Consider the following 18,232-nt stretch of genomic DNA (forward strand, 5'->3'; position numbering starts at 1 on the left):
GCACCATGCGGCCTTTCCACCAAATTTGATGTCAGTGACCTTATTACCTGTGGAAACGTGGCCGGCTGTTCTCCTGATAACGGAGACAAAAGCATAGCTTCGATAGGATATATTTTTGCACGTTGATCAATTAGGTCAACAGACGTTCGTTGTCATGCGTGAAGTCTAACCTGATGCTACTGATGACACCATAGAATATGCAGCGGTTTAGCTCAGATTTACCATAGTGCATAGAATCAGCTTCACCGCGAAGGCAATCAATTTTTGATGTCTAGCGCATTTTGTTCACATCACGTGCTGCACAACGTCCGGGAAGGTAGTCCGGGCGTTTTACGAAAACAGACCGAAAAAGCACGTCCTGTAGACATCGCCGTCGTCGTTCTCAGCGACAACTTTAGTTTAGCCGGACAAACGACAAGACAACGATTGCTGGCTCAGCAAGAGTTGCTCATGTCGAGGTGAGAGAGTTGCCAAGACAACTAGTTACCGTAGCAGTCTACAAATAGTGCATTTAGCTTGAGTTAGGCGGTTATTAAAGGATCGCGGTTCCTTTTATCGACTGATCAATACTTTGAAAGATGCGAAAAAAGCAAAAAAGCACATAAAACACGTGAGCACATGAATATAAGTGCTCATTACAGTACTGTCGGCGAAATTGAAGTTGATTGGGAATCACGGATTGTCAATAGTTCCTCCTATGGCAAAAAATGAAATTAGGCCCTTTGGGAGAGATGCACCGCAGCTTTTTGTACTCACGTGGACATTCGCGATACAGACCGTCTGGTATGAGTGAAAGACTAGCGGGGAACCCAGTTCGGTGCAAGGCGAAGCCAATGAACGTCAGCACAAAGCGACTGCACTTGGTAACGGTATCTTTTATGTTGAGACAGTGCACCCGACGACGTTGGAGAGAATCGCCAGATACTCTAAACGACTTAAACCCCTCTTTGACGCTACCAATTTCGTCCAAGTGACTCGGCGGATCGGGCAGGCAGCGAGCTCGAACGTGAAGACTGTAGTGTAGACCGAGCCCCTCTCCTTCGACAATGAATCGAATGTGCTTATTAATAGACGATTTTCGTATGGGTCCGACTTCCAAGTGGGTACGAGTGACCCGAATGTTTCCCGGAAGTTTGAGAGTCGCTTTTGTCACACTGTGTGGTAGTCCGGCATGACATGCGTCTGGACGGGCTGGTCCTCGGGGCCCGACTAGTCCTTGTTCACCACGACGACCCCGAGAACCCTTGTGACTAGCTCTTTCTGCCGCTTCTTCTAGAGTCGGTATAGTTGTTCGTTCAGGTGCCGGTTTGCCTGACTGGCCCTTATCACATGATGACTTCGGATGAGTGATTTCCTTCACCCATCGCGGACCCGTACTCGTGCGCGTGACAATGACGCAGTTGGTTCGTCCGTCGCAATCTGTTTTGAAAACTCGCGTGCCTATATAGTGAGTAGGAAGGACATCCGGATTGCATGGTTAGTTACGTACGAACGACACAAGAATCTCTTACTTGGGCTAGGCTCGCAGACGACCGAACACCACACGCCTGTACGGCATGCATTGTCGAAGGAAGGTTTGGGAATTATGTAGCCTGGGTTGCATTGGTAAGCAAGGCCAGAAGACGAATACGTCATTCTCCCATTGGCAAAATTGCAGTGGGTCGTAGACAGATTGGGGGGGCCGCGAGGCCCAAGAGGCCCAGGCAAACCCGCCGATGACGCTGGTGTAGCAAATACGACGAACAGGAAGGTGTAGGCGAGCATCGCATTCGAAGGGGGGGTAGCGAATGTGCGCACTGACGCCTCTCACGCTGTTATAAGTAGGAAGTAGAACCGGATGAGCATTACATCAGATCCTCCGCACTTCGGCACACTTTCGCTTTCTTTCTCTATAATAACAAGTACCGGAATCAAATTATCACTTGAAATTAAATAGCTTGCACTTTGGCAGCTTCGCAAAGCGTCAATGACGAGTCAATTAAAAGATTCCAAGAACCGTAATTATTGTACAGAAGACGTTGGGTAATAATTTGCGAACCATATCCTGGGTGAGGTCAGCTTGGGCAATCAGAATAGGTCCTATTTTCTGAGAAAAACAATCTAGACCACACGCCTATATATAGCTGACAACGTCCTCAGTATATCTACTCTACTGCACTTTCGCTTTCTCAAAATGAACTTCATATTAGCTAAATTCAACTCGACGAGTTTTACATTATCCTATCGCGAAAAAAAATTTCCCATAATAAAAATTTTTTAATATCTACTCGTTGTCCGCCTTCCGCTTTCGGCAGCTCGACGAAAGCGTCGCACTCGTCGCCATGGGCACGACGTCGATCTGGGGACTCTTCGCCGACGCGTCGACGACGACGTTCACGGCGAAGCGCACGGAAAATCGCGCGCCGCATCGCGCCGTGTTCTTCAAATTCAGACAGACGTCGCGTCGACCGACGGGCAGACTCGCCGCGTTCGCGACGCGAAAGTGATCGTAGCCGTTCGCTCCGAGCGGAACGAGATGACCGGGCGGATCGGGAACGCAGTGCGCCGTTACGTGGAATGCGTAGTGAACGCCCCCGCCGAACGTTCGAACGTAGAAGTGAATGTAATTGTTCGCGGGAGCTCGCGTGAAGGGTCCCACTTCGAACGACGTCATTACGTGAGCGAGCGCGTTCGCGGTCGACGGTAAATTGAGACGGATTCGAGCGAAAGTGTACGAATAAGGCAGCGCTCTTCTAGATCTCGTTCGAGGCGTCTTCGCCGCCGAACGTCGTCGTCTCATCGAGTTCAGCGAGTCTTTCGTCGCGCCGTCTTTCGCGCACAGATGATCGCCCGATTGGCATCGGAGAACGGTGACGTTGAGCGGATAGGCGACGATTTCCTTCGTGCTATTGTCGACGCGCTCCGTGTCCCATAGACGCGCGTTGCGCGCGTCGTTGACGCAAAGGCAATTGTTCCACGTCTTCAAATCGCAATCGTCGACGATTTTGTCGAAAACGTCTATGTACGACGCGGGGGGAAAAGGGGGGTGATTAGAACCAGTCAAATCTCCGGTTCTCGTCTGACTAATTACTTAGTTGACATATGGGGGCGCTTCCGTTCCACCGACTATCGACGTTGCAGCTGATGTTCGCCGAGCCGCTCAGCGTGTATCCAGACAAGCAGGAGAACTTGGCGACGAGAACGACTTCTGTCGAGTCGTTGACTCTCTGATAGACGACTTGACCGAACTCTGGAGCGCCGGGAGCGAGAAGTCGACAGAGATCTTCTACAATACGTAAGGATTATTAGTATCGTGCAATTGAATTGGGGGGCCCCCGTGTACCTGACGTAAAGCTGAACGACGTTGCGCCGTTGAGAAGCGTAGCAATAAGAACGAGAGCGACGCGATGAGTTGTCATCATCTTCGACGTTGTCTTCTCGATTCTTAGCCTTTCGAATGATTTTCGTCGACGCATCTCTCTGTCTTATAAGGACCGGGGGTATACACTGGTTATCGACTTAGAAGTTCCCCATGACGTAAATAGCTCTGGTCATCGACCGTTCAGAAAGGAGGGTGGGGGAATTCGTTGTCTCACGGTTCGGTCTCGGATCTGAGTCACTCAGTTGTAGTTTCGATATACGAGCAACTACTGTTACGTACAAGCGCTTCGTTTGGCTAGAGGTATTTTCTCCGCCCTCCCCACCTGGGTGCATACCTTGTCCGGTGGTAATTGCTGCCCGTAACTCGGTGCACGTGCTCGCCGCGGGACGACAAGAGGGTTCCGTATGTTATCTAGTTTCGACGCACCATTATCGTTATAGGACGTTAGCGTCGGTTCAGGGGGTGGAGACTGAGCCGTCTCTTTGGGTTTACCGGTTTTTGTTACTGACCTGAAAGGCCGCAGCCGGTTCACACGTGAGAGTGAAAATAGCTGCTACTAAATTGAGACGTTTAAAACGGGATGACAGTTAGGTGAGGAATTGGGGATTCCTTCCCTGTCCCTACTTCAATTACAGCAGTCCTGACGCTCCTCGCTCCAACTATATCGCTCGATCGTGTGTACAATTTTTGACCTCTAGTAGCGCTAAACCGGCCTGTATGATATGTACCTAGTAGGCTACTAAGACCCAAAGACCACTAAGCCGGTCCGGTCCGTCTCAGAACGTTTAGGTTGTCCGGCACAAAAGTGAATTGTACCAATAAAATTAACAGCGCACCAAACTACAAAATAAGAAAAGCAAGCACTGATGCAGCATGCATTTACAATACAAACAAACGATCCGTTCAACTTCAAGTCACACCGTTATTTACCATAACCGATTCACTCGTTGTCTGCTTTTGTCTTTCTGCAGGATCTCGAAAGCGTTTCGCTCGTCGAAGCCGGTATGACCGTTACGCCGGCACGATCGACGTCGGGATCCGTCGCAATCACGACGAGATTGACCGTTAATCGAACGGAAAACCGATTCGACGAACACCTGTCCACATTTTTCAAATTCAAGCAGACGTTGCGACGACTGGGCAAGCTACCGGACTCGGTAATGCGAAAATGCTGAAACGGATCGGCGCCAAGCGGAACGAGAGTCCCCGCCGGATCGGGCAGACAGTGAGCAGTCGCAATGATGCTGTATTGAACGCCGGTCACTTCCGTAAAAATGATGAAGTGAATATAATTCGTAAGTGGCGATCGTATGAAAACGCCGACTTCGAACGTCGAGACGACGGCGACGAGCGGCGCGTCGTTCAACGTCACGTCGAGACAAATGCGAGTCGTCGTCGTCGAAAGCGGAAGCGAGCGTTTGGATTTTCTGTTGCCCCTGCCAACCGTCTTTATGAAGTCGGAGGAATCTTTTATCTGATCCGGTTTGTCGTCGTTTTTGCATCGTCGATCTTCCGGTCGACAGCGCAGGAGCGTCGTGTTCGTCGGGAGGAGCAGTGTGGACGTTGTGCCGTTGGTGAACGTCGTTTGCATTTCGGTCGTCCACATGATCGGATTTCTCGCGTCGTTAAGACAACGGCAGCCGTTCCATGTCGACAGGTTGCATCCGTTGGTCCCTTCGAAAGCGTCTACATATAGAAAATGCGATTGAGTTTAGTTAAGGCGTTTCCTTCCTTTTGACTGTACCTAGTTCGCAGGTTGGCACGCTTCCCATCCACGTTCCTTTACTGCAGTTCATGCTCGGCATTCCTTTGAGACTGTATCCGTAGGTGCATGAGAATGTGGCCGTTGCGGTGACGTTTTCCGATGAGGGTTCTGCTTTGACGACGACTTGACCGAATTCTGGCGCGTCGGGAGCGAACAAATCGCACATCAGAACTGTGTGACACCGAGGGAAAAAAATAGTTCAAATCCCATGTCTGTGCATGGAAAGTAGGACACCAACCTGAGGCAATGTCAACTGATTTCTTCACAGGAGCACTGGACACAGTGACAGCAAGCAGCACGAATAAGGTTATCAGACGAGACTTCATTGTAGATGAGCTGATTGGCTTCAGTCGACTTCACTGATTTCACAGGAGTTCCACCACGCTTTATATAGAGCAGAGTCAGTGTGATTTTAAGGGCACTCTCCCTTGTGCAATGCGCAGCCAGGGAAAAGCCCGCCGCCACTTCCGAAGCCACAAGGCCAGGTGTATCAGCACTGATTCAGCAGGTGCTGTGTATAATAGATCCCGGCTGTACTCGACGACAAAGTTTACACATACATTTATTGTCGCTGAAACCAAATGACCTGTAGCGTATAAGGCTTACAATAAGAGCGTCGCCGCAGCAAAGGCGCTTCCCTGACACACAGAGGCCTAAAGTGATCAGTTCCGGGTTGTCCGTTGGAGAGGCGAAGGATCGGCTGCCAGTGGTCAGCGAAATCGGTCAAAAGGTCAGCCACTGTCTGTGAGAATGCTTCCTGATCTTAAACTAAGGACGGGCCCCCACTGCGTTATCAAGGAAAAGGAAGGACGTCCTGATCTTATTGACAGGCGGGGAATTCTTATACGTCTTCAGCCGTTTTTGTCAAGCCAAGTGGCAATTACACAAGTAAGGCATGCACTGGCTGCGTCGCAGGCCTTCAGTGTTTCACTCTGAGAATTACCCGCAGAGAGAGATGCTTAGCGATTCGATTTATTAAATTCGGAATCATAAGCTGTTTTAGAAATAACGAGTTTCTGAAAGTGATTTAACGTTGCTATTTTTAGTAGCTGGGAAGAAAGATTATGCCATCGTCTTCACTTGAATGGCTGCTTCTATGAAGCCTGTCATTAGTACAATTAATGAAGTGCATGGAATCACGACAAGCCTCGTTTGTCTTTAGATCACAGGCGAGAAACACTGCCATACCGATGTAGAGACTGGAGAGAGCAGCTGCAGCATTTCCTCGTAATACCCTGCAGTCTGTGAGTCACGGTGGTTGGGGAAGAATTTTTATTTGCCGCATGTTCGCTGTGTCACGTTTTTTTGCAGCAATTAAACGTCAGTGCTGAGAAAAAACGAATCGGCTTTGTAATGGGAACATCGTCGGATTCCTGTGCAATGATAAACGGACTTGACCTGGAAGTGGCTGTGACGTCATTTCGGGCGTGTACTGCGCCACGTACTCTCGAGTCCCCGCACCTTGTTGTTGTTGGCAGCTCTCACAGTCTGTGAGCTTTCCTCGTTTTCCTTTCATGCAGCGTTTTAACTTTGCCGTTGTAGAGAAATCATGCAGTGCAGCGATTTGCTTCTAAGGATTGCTGACGAACACCAATCGAGTAGCCTGAAGCTACGCCGTTTGTACGACTCGAAGCGAGATTTTAACGACTCGACGCGAGCATTAGACAAACGTCTTTCCTGCAAGTGAGTACAGCGAGCACGAGGGGCGGGGACTGGACCCGGCCCCGCCCGAATGCTCTCGGTAGTGTAACGTACCTATAAAAAGACGATGGCACACCAATACAGTTATTGCAGAGGTGCGCTTAAGCGCATATTGAAGACTTGCGCGAATGACCCAGTTGTTGCAAGGCAATGTAAGCTAAGTACAGCATAGTGTTTTATACGCTGACACATGTCTACCTTCCTCATTGCAGTATACAGCTCTGTAAGATCTTTGAACGCATCTGAGTCAAATAACGACCCCGGTAATAATAATTACTTAGACTTTTTCTTGATCCATCATCTGTCTGTTAGCCAAGTCTCTCTATCAATTTGCTTTTGAAGAAGTTGGTCATTATTGGAAAGAGCTAGGCGCCTCTCTCGGCTTTCGGATGGCTGAGCTAACCGACATTGAGGAACGCCACCTAAATCGTCGTCTAGGTGCTAAATTTATGGCCTGGGCTATGCTTGAGAAATATCGAGCGGCCAACGGTCAGGAGCTGTCTTCTATTGAACGACTTCACACGAAGCTTCACGAAGTTAAAAGATTACGAAAAGCAGACATTCCCCGTGAAGACAAGACTATTAGCGGTAAGACTATGGGGCTCTGAATCTCTCAAATTAAACTATTGATTGGTAGATCTGTTGCCTCGCTGCATTGTTGATGACCGACGGTTTTATGGCAGAGACGATGAGATGAAAGAGATTGCGCGCTATTTGTGGAACGGCAAGGCAAAAACGAGTCAAACGGAACCCATTGATTCTCAAAAAATTCAGGCATGTACACCGTAACGCAAAGTCTACTGTTACCTCAGAACGTCTGAATGATTTCAGATCGTGTCTGGTGTTGGTGGTGTCGGAAAAACGACTCTAGCTTTCAAATACGTTTTTCAGTACGCTGAATCGTATTCGGACGGCGTTTTCTACTTCAATGCCGAATCATATCCGTCTGTTCACTGGTGTTTGAAGGAAAACGTAAGTATAGTCTACGCAGGAGTTCGTTATTGAACTAACGCCGACGTTGTCATCTTTCTTTTTTAGATTGAAAGAGCTGCCGATCTTGACAGTTCACGCGACGTTTGCAGGGCTGTGAATTCTATCTCTAATGCTTGTCGTTATTTCCTTTCCTATGTCAGAGCTCATCCTCGATCTTTGCTTCTTTTTGACAATGCCGACGACTTTGACTTGGTCAAAGAATTCTTGCCAGGATCTCGAGCCGCCTGTCACATTATTATCACGACGAGAAAAGCGCAGACACACAACATCGTCTATCAACGAAACGTCAACTCGCTGTCTTTAACTGTTCTGGAAAAAGAAAAGGCTGTCGTTGCTTTACTCTGCTGGTCCGGAAAATCCAAAGAGTCCCTACAAGTCCTTGAATACAACGAGAAAAAGTATGCAAAAAAGGTGGCAACGGAACCTCCCGTCGAGGGTCTTCCACTGGCTTTATGTCACGCTGGAACATTTGTTGAACAGCACCAAGTTACGTTTCTAATGTACTGGAGGAAAATCGAAGCTGAAGCGAAGCGTTTGGAAGCGGCTGCCCTAAACCTAGACAGCTTCCTACGCTACTTTCATTTGTCACACCTGAAAGAGAATCTTAGGCAGCACAGAGTTTCTAGCGTCAATCAGTTTGTCCGTTTGGATCCCCGAAACATCGGCAACTACTACGACCAAAAGTCGGTTTTGGTCGCTCAGTCAGCGTACAAGGAGAGAGAAAGACATCGCGTATTTCTCACGTGGGAATTGGATATTAACGACGTACGAGACGACGAATCTCAAGAAGGATATCTCTTTCTGAAGTGCTGCTCTATCATGTCATCGCGAGACATTCCCCTGGACGTCGTTGCTGATGCCGCGTTTTTATATGAAAGAAATTCGCTTGACAAACAATTCAAAGTTGCCAAGGCGATCAAGATCTTGAACGAGCGTTCGCTTATTCAGCAAGTCACTGATCCTGATAACGATATGAATGTGACTTTTTCCGTGCATCATTTAATACAAGCAAGCGTGTTGCAACGAATGGGAGAGAACGCAACTGACTTCCACAGCATTCTGAAGTTGGTTGCCAAGGCTTTGCTCAAGCGCCTTCCTCCTTTGGAAGATTTAAACGAGCAGACGACTAGTCCAACTCTTCTTTCTCTTATTCCTCACATCTATTCAACTGTTGAGAAGATGCTTAGAGTGGGGATGCTTGATGAAGCACGTCCAGGACTCATTGACTACGGCTGCTTTTTGGCTCTTCGTTATTCGCACCACGAAGATGGTAAGCGGCTGTGCTCTCTGCGCGTCGAAGTCTTTGAAGCCAACTTAGCAACATTCTCTGAGGAAGAAATCCGCCTCAGAAGACGAGACTGTAAATAAGTGAACGTCATTTGCATATCTTGTCTATATATCTTGACGTTTACGATAGATTACTGTGGCTTGGCATTATCCCAGTTTCTGGGTTTGCAGAATCTGGAAGAGATCGACGGAATCATTCGGCGAGCTCTAGGCGGGACATGTCTTGAAGACCTTAGCAGTCGCGATGTTGTCTTCTACGCAGAAGGTTTGATTGATCACATCGCTCTGATATCCTCCTCTTATTTGCAGGGTGATTTAACAGTGTTGTACTTGCTCGCGGAAAGCCAGAAGTTGCAAAATCTGCCGGATTGCGCCGAAAGGACTCTTCAGAGAATTCTCAGCGCTTTTTCTTCCGAAGATCAACTAAACACGAGAGAAATGTGTCATGGTACAGTACAAAGAGACAACGTGTTTTGTTCTTTAGCTTATTTGTGGTTGCTTGTTGCTAGTTTTGCTACAACTTTCAAGTGTCTACAATATGTCAGGAAGATTGGAAGATGAGTTAAGATCTGTGAAAAGGGCTCTTTATTTGGCAAAAGATGGTCCTGGCTATATGCTTGCTGACTGTCAGTAAAGTTGCTTCATATACAATTGTTTTGCTTTGATGTTCTCGTTTCAAAGGTCATTCGCATCTTGGTTGTTGTCAGATAGCACGCGGTTTGTGTGACGAAGCTTCTGCAAATTATGCTGAAGCTTTGAAGATTTACCAGGAAATTCTTCCAGATACACACCCGTTTCTTGGAGTTTGTAAGTTCGTTTTGATTTGATATGCGCAAGCTTTTTCCTTTTAGTTCGTTTGGTCATCAGTGTCAGCGTACTGCAGACGGGTCAGCATTCTCAAGCCTGCGAGCTCTCTCGCGAGAGTCTTTCAGTTATAAGATCAGTGTGTCCGCCTGAAAATTTTTTCGTTTCTTTCGGTTGACTGAACGCTAGCTAGAATTGAATTAAGCATTAAAATGATTTTTCTGTAGCTCTCTTCGCGCACGGAAGGAATCTCCACGCGTCAGGAAGGCATGGAGAATCTATTGCATTTCTTAAAGAGAGTTTGACTGGTCTTGAAGAAGGACCCCAGGAATTTCTGCATCTGCTCACAAAAGCGACGTGTAAAATTTTTCATATAAATACTGAATGTAGCCGTTTAGTGCTTTCTGTCACAGGTCTTGCTCTTCTGGGAGCTGCTTTGCGTGGAGAAAATTCGGTGGTAAACAGAGAAGGAGTCATTCGCTGTTTGAAAGAGTCCGTTTCAATTTTGACCAAACTCAATGCTGCTGGAAAGCGAGAGTTGTCGTTAGGTACTACGCTATTACAAGAATTCAATTTCTGCCCTCAGTTATTTGGCGTGTGTTTTTCTAAAGCAAGCCATTACTTTTACCTTTGTGAAGCTTACATAAAAACGGGAAAGCTAGATGAAGCTCTTGTAACAGCAAAAATGCTTTGGGATTCTGCTAAAAATCTTCCGGCTGGCAACTACAAAAAATTAATCAGTGAGTTCCAAATAGTTCAGTGGAAAATTAATTTCTCTACTCTCTTTTTTAATCGAAGTTGCTTCGCTCTATACACAGTGCTTAAATTTCAACGGAAAGTTTAGTGAAAGCCAAGAATTTTTGACCAGAGTCTTCGAAGAAAGCAAACATCTGCCTCCCGACCATCCAGCTATCAAACAGTGTGAGTAGGCAATTCTATTTGCATGCTAGACGTTGTATTCATAATGCGCATTGTTTAATCAAGTGCGAAATGCTAAATTTTCCCTACACTGTTTGAAGACGGGGTCTGCATTTTGGAAGATGGGGTCACAATTCTTTTTGGAAATTGAAAATGAGATTTCCGGCATTGTTGACGAGGACGTAGATTGAGACGCTGCTACGTCTTTTTATAAACTGACCAGGCAACTCCATAGCCGTATTTATCTCTATCCGCAAAGTTACTTGGCTGTATGTTTTGTTTAGCAGGTTGTGTGCTGACTGACAGGCTTTGAGAGAAGCATTATTGACGAAATTGTTCCTTAAAACTAAAAAGGTATGTATAGTGGTTTCGCAATATTTTTTATTAGCCACATATTCTACATTTACGCGTGCCACGTTTATTTTTGCTGCAATTGAACGTCACTGCTGAAGAAATCTAATCGGTTTAGTAAGGAACCAGCAGTCTCTGTGACGTCATTTCGGGGCGTGTACAGCGCGCACTCTCGAGTCCCCGCACCCTGTCGTTGTTTGCAGCGAGTGAGCCCTTCTCCTTTGTTTTTATGCAGCGTTCAAACTTTGCCGTTGTACTGTAGAGAAATCATGCAGTGCAGCGATTTGCTTCTAAGGATTGCTTGTGTGCACCAATCAAGTGGCCTGAAGCTACGCCGTTTGTACGACTCGACCCGAGCATTAGACAAACGTCTTTCCTGCAAGTGAGAGATATCTATAGGTTACACTACTACTGCACAGCGAGTAGAGCACGAGAGGCGGGGACGTGCGAGATAGACGTAACACGGATTGTAGACAATCCGTGGACGTACCCGCTCGAATCCTCTACGAGCAATAGGTAGTAGTGTAACGTACTTATAAAATGACTGCCCATCAAGACAGTGATTACAGAGATGCGCTTAAGCGCATGTTGAAGACGTGCGCAAATAGTCCAGTAGTTGCAAGACAATGTAAGACAGCATAGTGTTTTATACGCCTGTGTATGTCGTCTACATTCTTATTGCAGTATACAGCTCTGTAAGATCTCTGAACACATCTAAGTCAAAGACTGACCCGGGTAATAATAATTATTAAGAGTTTTTGTTGATAAATAATCTGTCTTCCTGTCAGCCAAGTCTCTCTATCAATTTGCTTTCGAAGAAGTTGGACATTATTGGAAAGAGCTAGGCGCCTCTCTCAACTTTCGGATGGCTGAACTAACCGACATTGAAGAGCACCACCTAAATCGTCATCTAGGCGCTAAATTTATGGCCTGGGCTATGCTTGAGAGATATCGAGCGGCCAACGGTCAGAAGCTGTCGTCTGCTGAACGACTTCGCACGAAGCTTCGCGAAGTTAAAAGATTACGAAAAGCAGACATTCCCCGTGAAGACAGGACTGTCAGTGGTAAGACTACGCCGTGTTCTGAACCTCTTCATTTGCAAATTGATTCGCAGACCTTTTGCCTCATTGCATTATCGATGACCGACGGTTTTATGGCAGAGACGATGAGCTGAGAGAGATTGCGCGCTATCTGTGGAACAGCAAGGCTAAAACAAGTCGAACTGAACCGATGGACTGTCAGAAAATTCAGGCATGCACAATGTCTATATACTATTATCAACCTAATAGATGATTTCAGATCGTGTCTGGTGTTGGCGGTGTTGGAAAAACGACTCTAGCTTTCAAATACGTTTGTCGATACGCTGAATCATATCCAGACGGCGTTTTCTACTTCAATGCCGAATCGTATCCGTCGGTTCAGTTGTGGTTGAAGGAAAACGTAAGTGCTGTCATATGGCACTATTTATTATTTGGTATCTGTAAAACTGGAGTCATTCTAATGCCGTTCTTTTAGATTGCAAGGGCTGCCGATCTCGACAGTTCACGTGGCAGTGCTATGAATTCTATCTTCGATGCTCGTTGTTATTTCCTCTCTTATGTCAGAGCTCATCCCCGATCTTTGCTTCTTTTTGACAATGCCGACGACTTTGACTTCTTCACAGAAGTCTTGCCAGGACCTCGAGTCGCCTGTCACATTATTATTACGACGAGAAAAGCGCAGACGCATGACATCGTTCATCAACGAAACGTCAACTCGCTACTTTTGACTACTCTGAAAAACGACAAGGCTGTCGTTGCTCTACTTTGCTGGTCCGGAAGATCCAAAGAGTCCTTACCAGTCTTTGAATATAAGGAGAGAAAGTACGCCGAAAAAGTGGCGACGGAACCTCCCGTCGAGGGTCTTCCACTGGCTATATCTCACGCTGGAACATTTATTGAACAACACCAAATTACGTTTCTAATGTACTGGAGAAAAATCGAAGCGGAAGCAAAGCGTTTGGAAGCGGCCGCCTTAAACTTAGATAGCTTCTTACGCTATTTTCACTTGTCGCACCTGAAGGAGAATCTTAAACGGCACAGGGTTTTTAACGTCAATCAGTTTATCCGTTTGGACCCTCGAAACATCGGCAACTACTACGATCAGAAATCTGTGTTGGGCGCTCAGATTGCATACAAAGAGAGAGAGAAACATCGCGTATTTCTCGCATGGGAATTAGATATTAACGACGTGCGAGACGCCGAATTTCAAGAAGGTTATCTCTTTCTGGAGTGCTGCTCTGTCATGTCATCGCGAGACATTCCTCAAGACGTCGTTGCTGATGCTGCGTTTTCGTACGAAACGAATTCGTTTGACAAGAAATTCAAGGTTGCTAAAGCTATCAAGATCTTGAATGAGCATTCGCTCATTCAGCAAGTCAGTGATCCTGATAACGATATGATTGTGACTTTTTCCGTGCATCATTTGATACAAGCAAGCGTGCTGCAACGAATGAGCGAGAACGCAACAGACTTTCACAACGTTTTGAAGTTGGTTGCAAAGGCTTTGCTCAAACGCCTTCCTCCTTTTGAAGACTTAGGCAAGCATTTGATTAGCCCGACTCTTCTCTCTCTCACTCCTCACATCTATTCAACTGTTGAGAAGATGCTTAGAGTGGGGATGCTTGATGAAGCACCAGGACTTATTGATTACGGCTGTCAATTGGCGCTGAATTACAGGCACTACGAAGATGGTAAGCGGCTGTGCTCTCTGCGCGTTGAAGTTTTCGAAACCAACTCAGCAAAATTCTCTGACGAAGAAGTCCGACTTAGAAGACGAGACTGTAAGTGATGTCGTTTGCTTAATTTGTATATATCTGATCTACTGTGACGGGTTAGATTACTATGACTTAGGATTAATCCAGTTTCAGAGTTTGCATAATTTAGAAGAGATTGACGTTAATATTCGGCGAGCCTTAGGCGGAAGATCCCCTGAAGACCTTACCAATTGTGACGCTGTCTTCTACGCGAAAGGTTTGTTGAAAAATAGCTCACTGATCTTATTTCTCATAATGATAAAACAGTGTTGTACTTGCTCTCGGAAAGTCAGCGACTGCACTTTTGGCCAGATCTTGCTGAGAAGACTCTTCAGACACTTCTCAGCGCTTTTTCTTCTGAAGCTTCACCAAATGTGGAAGGCACTTCCAATGGTACGTTATCATTTAGCTCAAGTGAAGAGCGAGGTTTCTTTTTGTCCTAATATGACTCAGCGTATTGTTTTTTTAGTTTTGCTACGACTTTCAGAGATCTACAACATATTAGGAAGATTTGAAGATGAGCTAAGGGTTGTGAAAGAGGCTCTTTCTTTGGCAGAAAGTGCACGTGGTTCTGGCATCACTCTTGCTGACTGTCAGTAAACTTTGCACTCGTACTTAATGTTTGCTTTGATTTACTAATTTCAAGGTTATCAGCGTCTTTCTTGGTGTCAGATGTTACGCGGATTAAACGATGAAGCTTTAGAAAATTATTCTAAAGCGTCGAAAATTTACCAGGAAAGGTTTCCAGAAAAGCACGGATTCTTTGGAATTTGTAAGTTCGTTTTATTTGAGTTGTTAAAACAATAGGCTTTTTTAGTCCGTTTAGAGATGAGCCTTTGCATGCTGCAGAAAGGTCAATATTCTCAAGCTTGCGAGCTCTCTCGCGAGGGTCTTTCAGTCATAAAATCAGTTTTTCCACCTGAACATTATCGAATTCCTCAAGGTTTATTGAATTTTAGCTAGATTGAAGCACTAAAAGAGTGATCTGTAGCGTTCTTCGTGCACGGAAGAAATCTGTATGTTTCAGGAAGGCACGAGGAATCTATTGAATTTATTAGACAGAGTTTGGCTTGCGTTGAAGAAGGACCCCAGGAATACCTCTATGTCATCACAAAGGCTAACTGTACAAATTTTTATCTATCCGAACGTTGTCTTTTTTATTGCTTTTTGTTACAGGCCTTGCTCTTTTGGGAGCTGCTTTGCAAGGAGGAAATTTTATCTCCAACTGTACAGAGCAAAAAAGAGATGAAATCTTTCGCTGTTATAAAGAGTCAGTTGCAATTTTGTCCAAACTCAAGGCTGGTGGAATACGAGACTTGCCATTCAGTATGCCATTTTGATCATTCCACTTGCACTATCGTTATTTGGCGTGTGTTTTATTATCTAAAGCATGCCTCCCTCTTTGCGAAGCTTTTCTGCAAATGGGAAAGCTAGATGACGCACTGGCAACAACAAAAATGGCTTGGGATTCTACTAAGATTCTTCCTTTTGGCAGTCATGCAAAATTGTTTGGTGAGTTGTCGAATATTTGTTTGCTAACGTCCATTGCACCGTTCTTCTCTTTTTCCAAGTGGGTGCACAGTATACGCGATGCTTAATGCTGAAGGGAAAGATCAATGAAAGCCGAGAATTGTTGAACAGAACCATGAAAGAAGGTGAACATCTGCCATCTGAGCATCCAGTTATCACACAATGTGAGTAACATACACATAGCTGCTAGAAGTTTCCTTACGACCGCAAATTGTTCAATCAAGTGAAAGCGAGCGAAGTTTCACTAAACGCATTGAAGGCGGTGTCAGCAATGTTTGAAATGTCCAGTCAGCAAGATGTTTTAAGCATGGTTGACGAAGACGTAGATTGAAACGGTATGTATGAAGGAAAAAGGGTGCCCTCATCCATGTAAGGGCTATCTTTGATTATCATTTCTCTCGAAGGTTAACACGCGTCTAAAACCATACACTGTGTTTGTGCGTTAGGCATCTTCATGCAAGATCACCAACGTCGTGGCTTAACTTGGCTAGTATGATTTCGCAGCGCTAAAACTTGGGGGGGGGGTAGACTACAAAGTGAGTTGCTCTACACATACGTAAAGTGCTTCGTTCTTCTTAGTGATTCAAATCAACCAAAACTGCAGAGAGAATAATTTGGATACCGTACGGTGTATGCAAGTTCCTTTACCGTGATCTCTTGCAAATTCCACAGTATCTACCATTTCTGCCGCAAGTGATGCCGGATGCCATTTATGTGAATTTATCTCGCAGCGAACACTCAAATTTCGTACGTAAACGTCACACTGACACAGTGAACATTATACAAGCCATCAATTTTGTTATCAAAAGCTAACCTTGGTTTCTTCTGAGTTTGAAAGAAGTCTTTCCTGACTTGAATGCAGCTGCGTTTCTGAAATCACAGCAACTTCAAACCGACCACTCTTATAGCATTGGTAACGGCTTTTCCTGCAGTAATCAATCAAGTAGTTAGACGGAAAGGAAGAGCAGGTTTTCATAAACTCGCAAGCGGTTTTTGCTTCTCCTAGCGCCTCCGTCTTATTAATAATTATAGCATCTTCCTCTTTCCGATCTAGCACGGCTGCAAGACAAATGTCAACGTTAATTAAAAAATACCCCAAAAGAAAAATGCCTATACCGGCAGAAAGGATGAGTCGGCAATCCCCGCCAGTGTCCGGCATAGGAATGTTAACCGTGAACTCAGGAAATTTGCGAGCGCAAAAGTAGCCACCTCCTTCTTTATGAAAATCCCCCAAGTCAATGTCCTCTTCTCTCTGTTCTGGTTTGTAAACAACGCAACGGCGCACATTGCACGACGGGGTCACAACCGTGACGTCATAGCGGTCAAACTCGCGTAACTTTGTGCGAAAACGTTTCTCGACCACTTTACGAACTTTCTCCAGGTGAAAGAATTCCGACTGTAGTTCGCCTGCGTTTAATTTGTCTTCTGCTTCTTTCTGTGAAAGCTTGGTTCCATTCACTACAATTATGATTAATTTCGCGAAATATTGAATATCAGTTGATAAAGCGTTTACTCAGATGATTGATCTTGATCTGGCCAATATGAACTAGGCAGTCAAATTTAAAGTTTCTAGCAGCTGCATTATTCAATTCTCTTTGCTTCACGCCACGTAGAAACTTCTTCAAGTATTCATTCAAGCGATCCCAGTTGGGCTGTAAACGATCTTGCATGCTTAACTAAAAGGTTTTAATGAGTTCGTTCAGACTAACAACGGACCTTTCACGATCAATTACCGGTACTTCTGTTTGTAAACGAGAATCGTGCAGGGTTACTTTGGCTCTGGCTCGCGAAGCAGCAGCAGCGCTAAGAACATATCTTTTTTCTCTTTTGAACAATTCTAAGCGCCTTCTGTGATCCTAAAGGCATATTTCGACCAGTAAATTAAAAAAACAGCGACGCGTTTTATATCCATGGGGTGAGCGGGTTATATAGTCTTACCACTCGGTACATGATGTCTCGTGCTGCTGTTTCAGCATTTGAATTCTTCTCGGTTTTGCGTCTAATGTGAAACCCTTTTCCTTCTATAATTTCAATTGTCGTGTTCGAATTCTTTATCGTTGCTTTGAGAGTTCGTCTTTTGGATCCAATAATCAAACCAAATAAATTTTCGGGCACTTGAACGAAAAACTCTGATTGAGGTTTCAAGATCTGCACAGAGCAGCTGAGTAAGCTAGGTGATGAGTCAAATTTATAAATTACACGAGAAATAAATGAATTGATCCAGACGCCAATTTTCTTATTAGAATCTTTTATCATTGAGATTTTCTTTGCTAGATCTAATCCGTGATCTAATTCTTCCTAAATGGCGCAGTGTACGTACTCTTACTACCATACTATACAAAATCAGTTTACCAGTGCAAAGGCACCGTCAATTTTGCAAGAAAATTTTTGAATTTCACGAAAGCCATCGTCTGCGTCGTCTAATAATGCGCGACTCTTCTCCAACTTACGGGTCACAATTTGGGATCGTGTCCTCCTGCAAGTAGACTCCGATTCGATTCGCTTCAGCAGATCTCTAGCCTCCTGAAATGTCACTAAGCGACGATCCGACTCTGAGTCGGAGTCAAAGGCTCTAGCAGAAGGCATCGTCATTCGATTTTTTGTTGAGGCGTCACGTGCGGTGTAACCCGGAAAACAGGAAAACGCTAGCTGCGCATAGGTAGAGAGACCATTTTTGCTTTCAAAAGCGGTTAAAGCAGCCTCACCGACTTTTTGAAGGGAGTACAGT

At 45.4% G+C, this 18,232-nt stretch overlaps 6 protein-coding genes across 21 annotated transcripts; 2 read left to right on the forward strand and 4 right to left on the reverse strand.

Moving 5' to 3' along the window:
* Positions 1 to 521: 521 nt before the first annotated feature.
* LOC136183703 (uncharacterized) lies at positions 522 to 1,779 on the reverse strand. The gene is made up of 3 exons (XM_065970433.1): positions 1,512 to 1,779; positions 757 to 1,440; positions 522 to 695 (listed from the first exon to the last, which is right to left on the reverse strand). Exons 1-3 carry the CDS (start codon positions 1,762 to 1,764, stop codon positions 673 to 675), a joined length of 960 nt encoding a protein of 319 aa, XP_065826505.1. The 5' UTR covers positions 1,765 to 1,779; the 3' UTR covers positions 522 to 672.
* Positions 1,498 to 11,386, forward strand: LOC136183696 (uncharacterized). 15 transcript variants are annotated; one of them, XR_010669213.1, is made up of 25 exons: positions 1,498 to 2,682; positions 2,737 to 3,274; positions 4,333 to 6,014; positions 6,173 to 6,238; positions 6,289 to 6,370; positions 6,438 to 6,616; positions 6,669 to 6,809; positions 6,912 to 6,979; positions 7,040 to 7,090; positions 7,140 to 7,415; positions 7,465 to 7,601; positions 7,659 to 7,799; positions 7,866 to 9,180; positions 9,238 to 9,372; positions 9,430 to 9,555; positions 9,617 to 9,733; positions 9,789 to 9,914; positions 9,959 to 10,084; positions 10,139 to 10,270; positions 10,325 to 10,459; positions 10,523 to 10,651; positions 10,710 to 10,832; positions 10,896 to 11,066; positions 11,114 to 11,183; positions 11,299 to 11,386. XR_010669213.1 is itself a non-coding variant. In XM_065970422.1 (24 exons), the coding sequence occupies exons 7-24, from the start codon at positions 6,480 to 6,482 to the stop codon at positions 11,018 to 11,020; spliced, it is 3,540 nt and encodes a 1,179-aa protein (XP_065826494.1). In that variant the 5' UTR covers positions 1,498 to 2,682; positions 2,737 to 3,274; positions 4,333 to 5,856; positions 5,900 to 6,014; positions 6,173 to 6,238; positions 6,289 to 6,370; positions 6,438 to 6,479; the 3' UTR covers positions 11,021 to 11,036. The 15 variants fall into 15 exon arrangements, 10 of the variants coding, with proteins under 10 accessions (XP_065826494.1, XP_065826492.1, XP_065826491.1 ...); XR_010669214.1 differs by having other exon boundaries at positions 11,117 to 11,183; XR_010669215.1 differs by having other exon boundaries at positions 10,896 to 11,052.
* LOC136183701 (uncharacterized) lies at positions 2,175 to 3,552 on the reverse strand. The gene is made up of 3 exons (XM_065970431.1): positions 3,323 to 3,552; positions 3,071 to 3,265; positions 2,175 to 2,997 (listed from the first exon to the last, which is right to left on the reverse strand). Exons 1-3 carry the CDS (start codon positions 3,453 to 3,455, stop codon positions 2,264 to 2,266), a joined length of 1,062 nt encoding a protein of 353 aa, XP_065826503.1. The 5' UTR covers positions 3,456 to 3,552; the 3' UTR covers positions 2,175 to 2,263.
* LOC136183702 (uncharacterized) lies at positions 4,152 to 5,517 on the reverse strand. Its single transcript, XM_065970432.1, has 3 exons — positions 5,365 to 5,517; positions 5,106 to 5,297; positions 4,152 to 5,047 (listed from the first exon to the last, which is right to left on the reverse strand). Exons 1-3 carry the CDS (start codon positions 5,450 to 5,452, stop codon positions 4,302 to 4,304), a joined length of 1,026 nt encoding a protein of 341 aa, XP_065826504.1. The 5' UTR covers positions 5,453 to 5,517; the 3' UTR covers positions 4,152 to 4,301.
* On the forward strand, positions 11,307 to 15,931 carry LOC136183698 (uncharacterized). Of its 2 annotated transcripts, XM_065970428.1 has the most exons (18): positions 11,307 to 11,386; positions 11,443 to 11,562; positions 11,750 to 11,808; positions 11,865 to 11,915; positions 11,969 to 12,244; positions 12,295 to 12,431; positions 12,480 to 12,620; positions 12,696 to 14,001; positions 14,057 to 14,191; positions 14,242 to 14,367; positions 14,444 to 14,566; positions 14,621 to 14,746; positions 14,792 to 14,917; positions 14,966 to 15,097; positions 15,151 to 15,300; positions 15,364 to 15,486; positions 15,546 to 15,668; positions 15,729 to 15,931. In XM_065970428.1, exons 2-18 carry the CDS (start codon positions 11,450 to 11,452, stop codon positions 15,833 to 15,835), a joined length of 3,354 nt encoding a protein of 1,117 aa, XP_065826500.1. In that variant the 5' UTR covers positions 11,307 to 11,386; positions 11,443 to 11,449; the 3' UTR covers positions 15,836 to 15,931. The 2 variants fall into 2 exon arrangements, with proteins under 2 accessions (XP_065826500.1, XP_065826501.1); XM_065970429.1 differs by lacking the exon at positions 11,307 to 11,386 and having other exon boundaries at positions 11,503 to 11,562; positions 11,737 to 11,808.
* Positions 15,867 to 18,231, reverse strand: LOC136183699 (uncharacterized). Its single transcript, XM_065970430.1, has 10 exons — positions 18,210 to 18,231; positions 17,857 to 18,153; positions 17,704 to 17,802; positions 17,443 to 17,652; positions 17,238 to 17,360; positions 17,018 to 17,180; positions 16,621 to 16,962; positions 16,319 to 16,563; positions 16,153 to 16,267; positions 15,867 to 16,102 (listed from the first exon to the last, which is right to left on the reverse strand). Exons 2-10 carry the CDS (start codon positions 18,094 to 18,096, stop codon positions 16,080 to 16,082), a joined length of 1,560 nt encoding a protein of 519 aa, XP_065826502.1. The 5' UTR covers positions 18,097 to 18,153; positions 18,210 to 18,231; the 3' UTR covers positions 15,867 to 16,079.
* Between the last annotated feature and the right edge of the window lies 1 nt (position 18,232).

The sequence above is a fragment of the Oscarella lobularis genome, chromosome 2 (assembly GCF_947507565.1).
Source record: "Oscarella lobularis chromosome 2, ooOscLobu1.1, whole genome shotgun sequence".
In the NCBI taxonomy this organism is placed as follows: Eukaryota; Metazoa; Porifera; class Homoscleromorpha; order Homosclerophorida; family Oscarellidae; genus Oscarella; species Oscarella lobularis.

What these genes read in the sequence shown, in the direction of transcription:
- LOC136183703 (XM_065970433.1), bottom strand. Translation starts at nt 1,764, where the DNA reads ATGCTCGCCTACACCTTCCTGTTCGTCGTATTTGCTACACCAGCGTCA. An exon ending in CGTCTGCGAGCCTAGCCCAA is followed by an intron (nt 1,441 to 1,511) that starts GTAAGAGATTCT and finishes CTCACTATATAG; the next exon opens with GCACGCGAGTTTTCAAAACA. An exon ending in TCTGTATCGCGAATGTCCAC is followed by an intron (nt 696 to 756) that starts GTGAGTACAAAA and finishes TTTTTGCCATAG; the next exon opens with GAGGAACTATTGACAATCCG.
- LOC136183701 (XM_065970431.1), bottom strand. Translation starts at nt 3,455, where the DNA reads ATGCGTCGACGAAAATCATTCGAAAGGCTAAGAATCGAGAAGACAACG. An exon ending in GTCGTTCAGCTTTACGTCAG is followed by an intron (nt 3,266 to 3,322) that starts GTACACGGGGGC and finishes TACGTATTGTAG; the next exon opens with AAGATCTCTGTCGACTTCTC. An exon ending in CGCCCCCATATGTCAACTAA is followed by an intron (nt 2,998 to 3,070) that starts GTAATTAGTCAG and finishes CGTCGTACATAG; the next exon opens with ACGTTTTCGACAAAATCGTC.
- LOC136183702 (XM_065970432.1), bottom strand. Translation starts at nt 5,452, where the DNA reads ATGAAGTCTCGTCTGATAACCTTATTCGTGCTGCTTGCTGTCACTGTG. An exon ending in ATCAGTTGACATTGCCTCAG is followed by an intron (nt 5,298 to 5,364) that starts GTTGGTGTCCTA and finishes GGTGTCACACAG; the next exon opens with TTCTGATGTGCGATTTGTTC. An exon ending in CGTGCCAACCTGCGAACTAG is followed by an intron (nt 5,048 to 5,105) that starts GTACAGTCAAAA and finishes TTCTATATGTAG; the next exon opens with ACGCTTTCGAAGGGACCAAC.
- LOC136183696 (XM_065970421.1), top strand. Translation starts at nt 6,480, where the DNA reads ATGGGAACATCGTCGGATTCCTGTGCAATGATAAACGGACTTGACCTG. An exon ending in GTTGGCAGCTCTCACAGTCT is followed by an intron (nt 6,617 to 6,668) that starts GTGAGCTTTCCT and finishes TTGCCGTTGTAG; the next exon opens with AGAAATCATGCAGTGCAGCG. An exon ending in CCGCCTCAGAAGACGAGACT is followed by an intron (nt 9,181 to 9,237) that starts GTAAATAAGTGA and finishes CGTTTACGATAG; the next exon opens with ATTACTGTGGCTTGGCATTA.
- LOC136183698 (XM_065970428.1), top strand. Translation starts at nt 11,450, where the DNA reads ATGCAGTGCAGCGATTTGCTTCTAAGGATTGCTTGTGTGCACCAATCA. An exon ending in TGGCATCACTCTTGCTGACT is followed by an intron (nt 14,567 to 14,620) that starts GTCAGTAAACTT and finishes ACTAATTTCAAG; the next exon opens with GTTATCAGCGTCTTTCTTGG. An exon ending in GCATCCAGTTATCACACAAT is followed by an intron (nt 15,669 to 15,728) that starts GTGAGTAACATA and finishes TGTTCAATCAAG; the next exon opens with TGAAAGCGAGCGAAGTTTCA.
- LOC136183699 (XM_065970430.1), bottom strand. Translation starts at nt 18,096, where the DNA reads ATGACGATGCCTTCTGCTAGAGCCTTTGACTCCGACTCAGAGTCGGAT. An exon ending in TCAATTCATTTATTTCTCGT is followed by an intron (nt 17,653 to 17,703) that starts GTAATTTATAAA and finishes TGCTCTGTGCAG; the next exon opens with ATCTTGAAACCTCAATCAGA. An exon ending in CCGACTCATCCTTTCTGCCG is followed by an intron (nt 16,564 to 16,620) that starts GTATAGGCATTT and finishes TTTGTCTTGCAG; the next exon opens with CCGTGCTAGATCGGAAAGAG.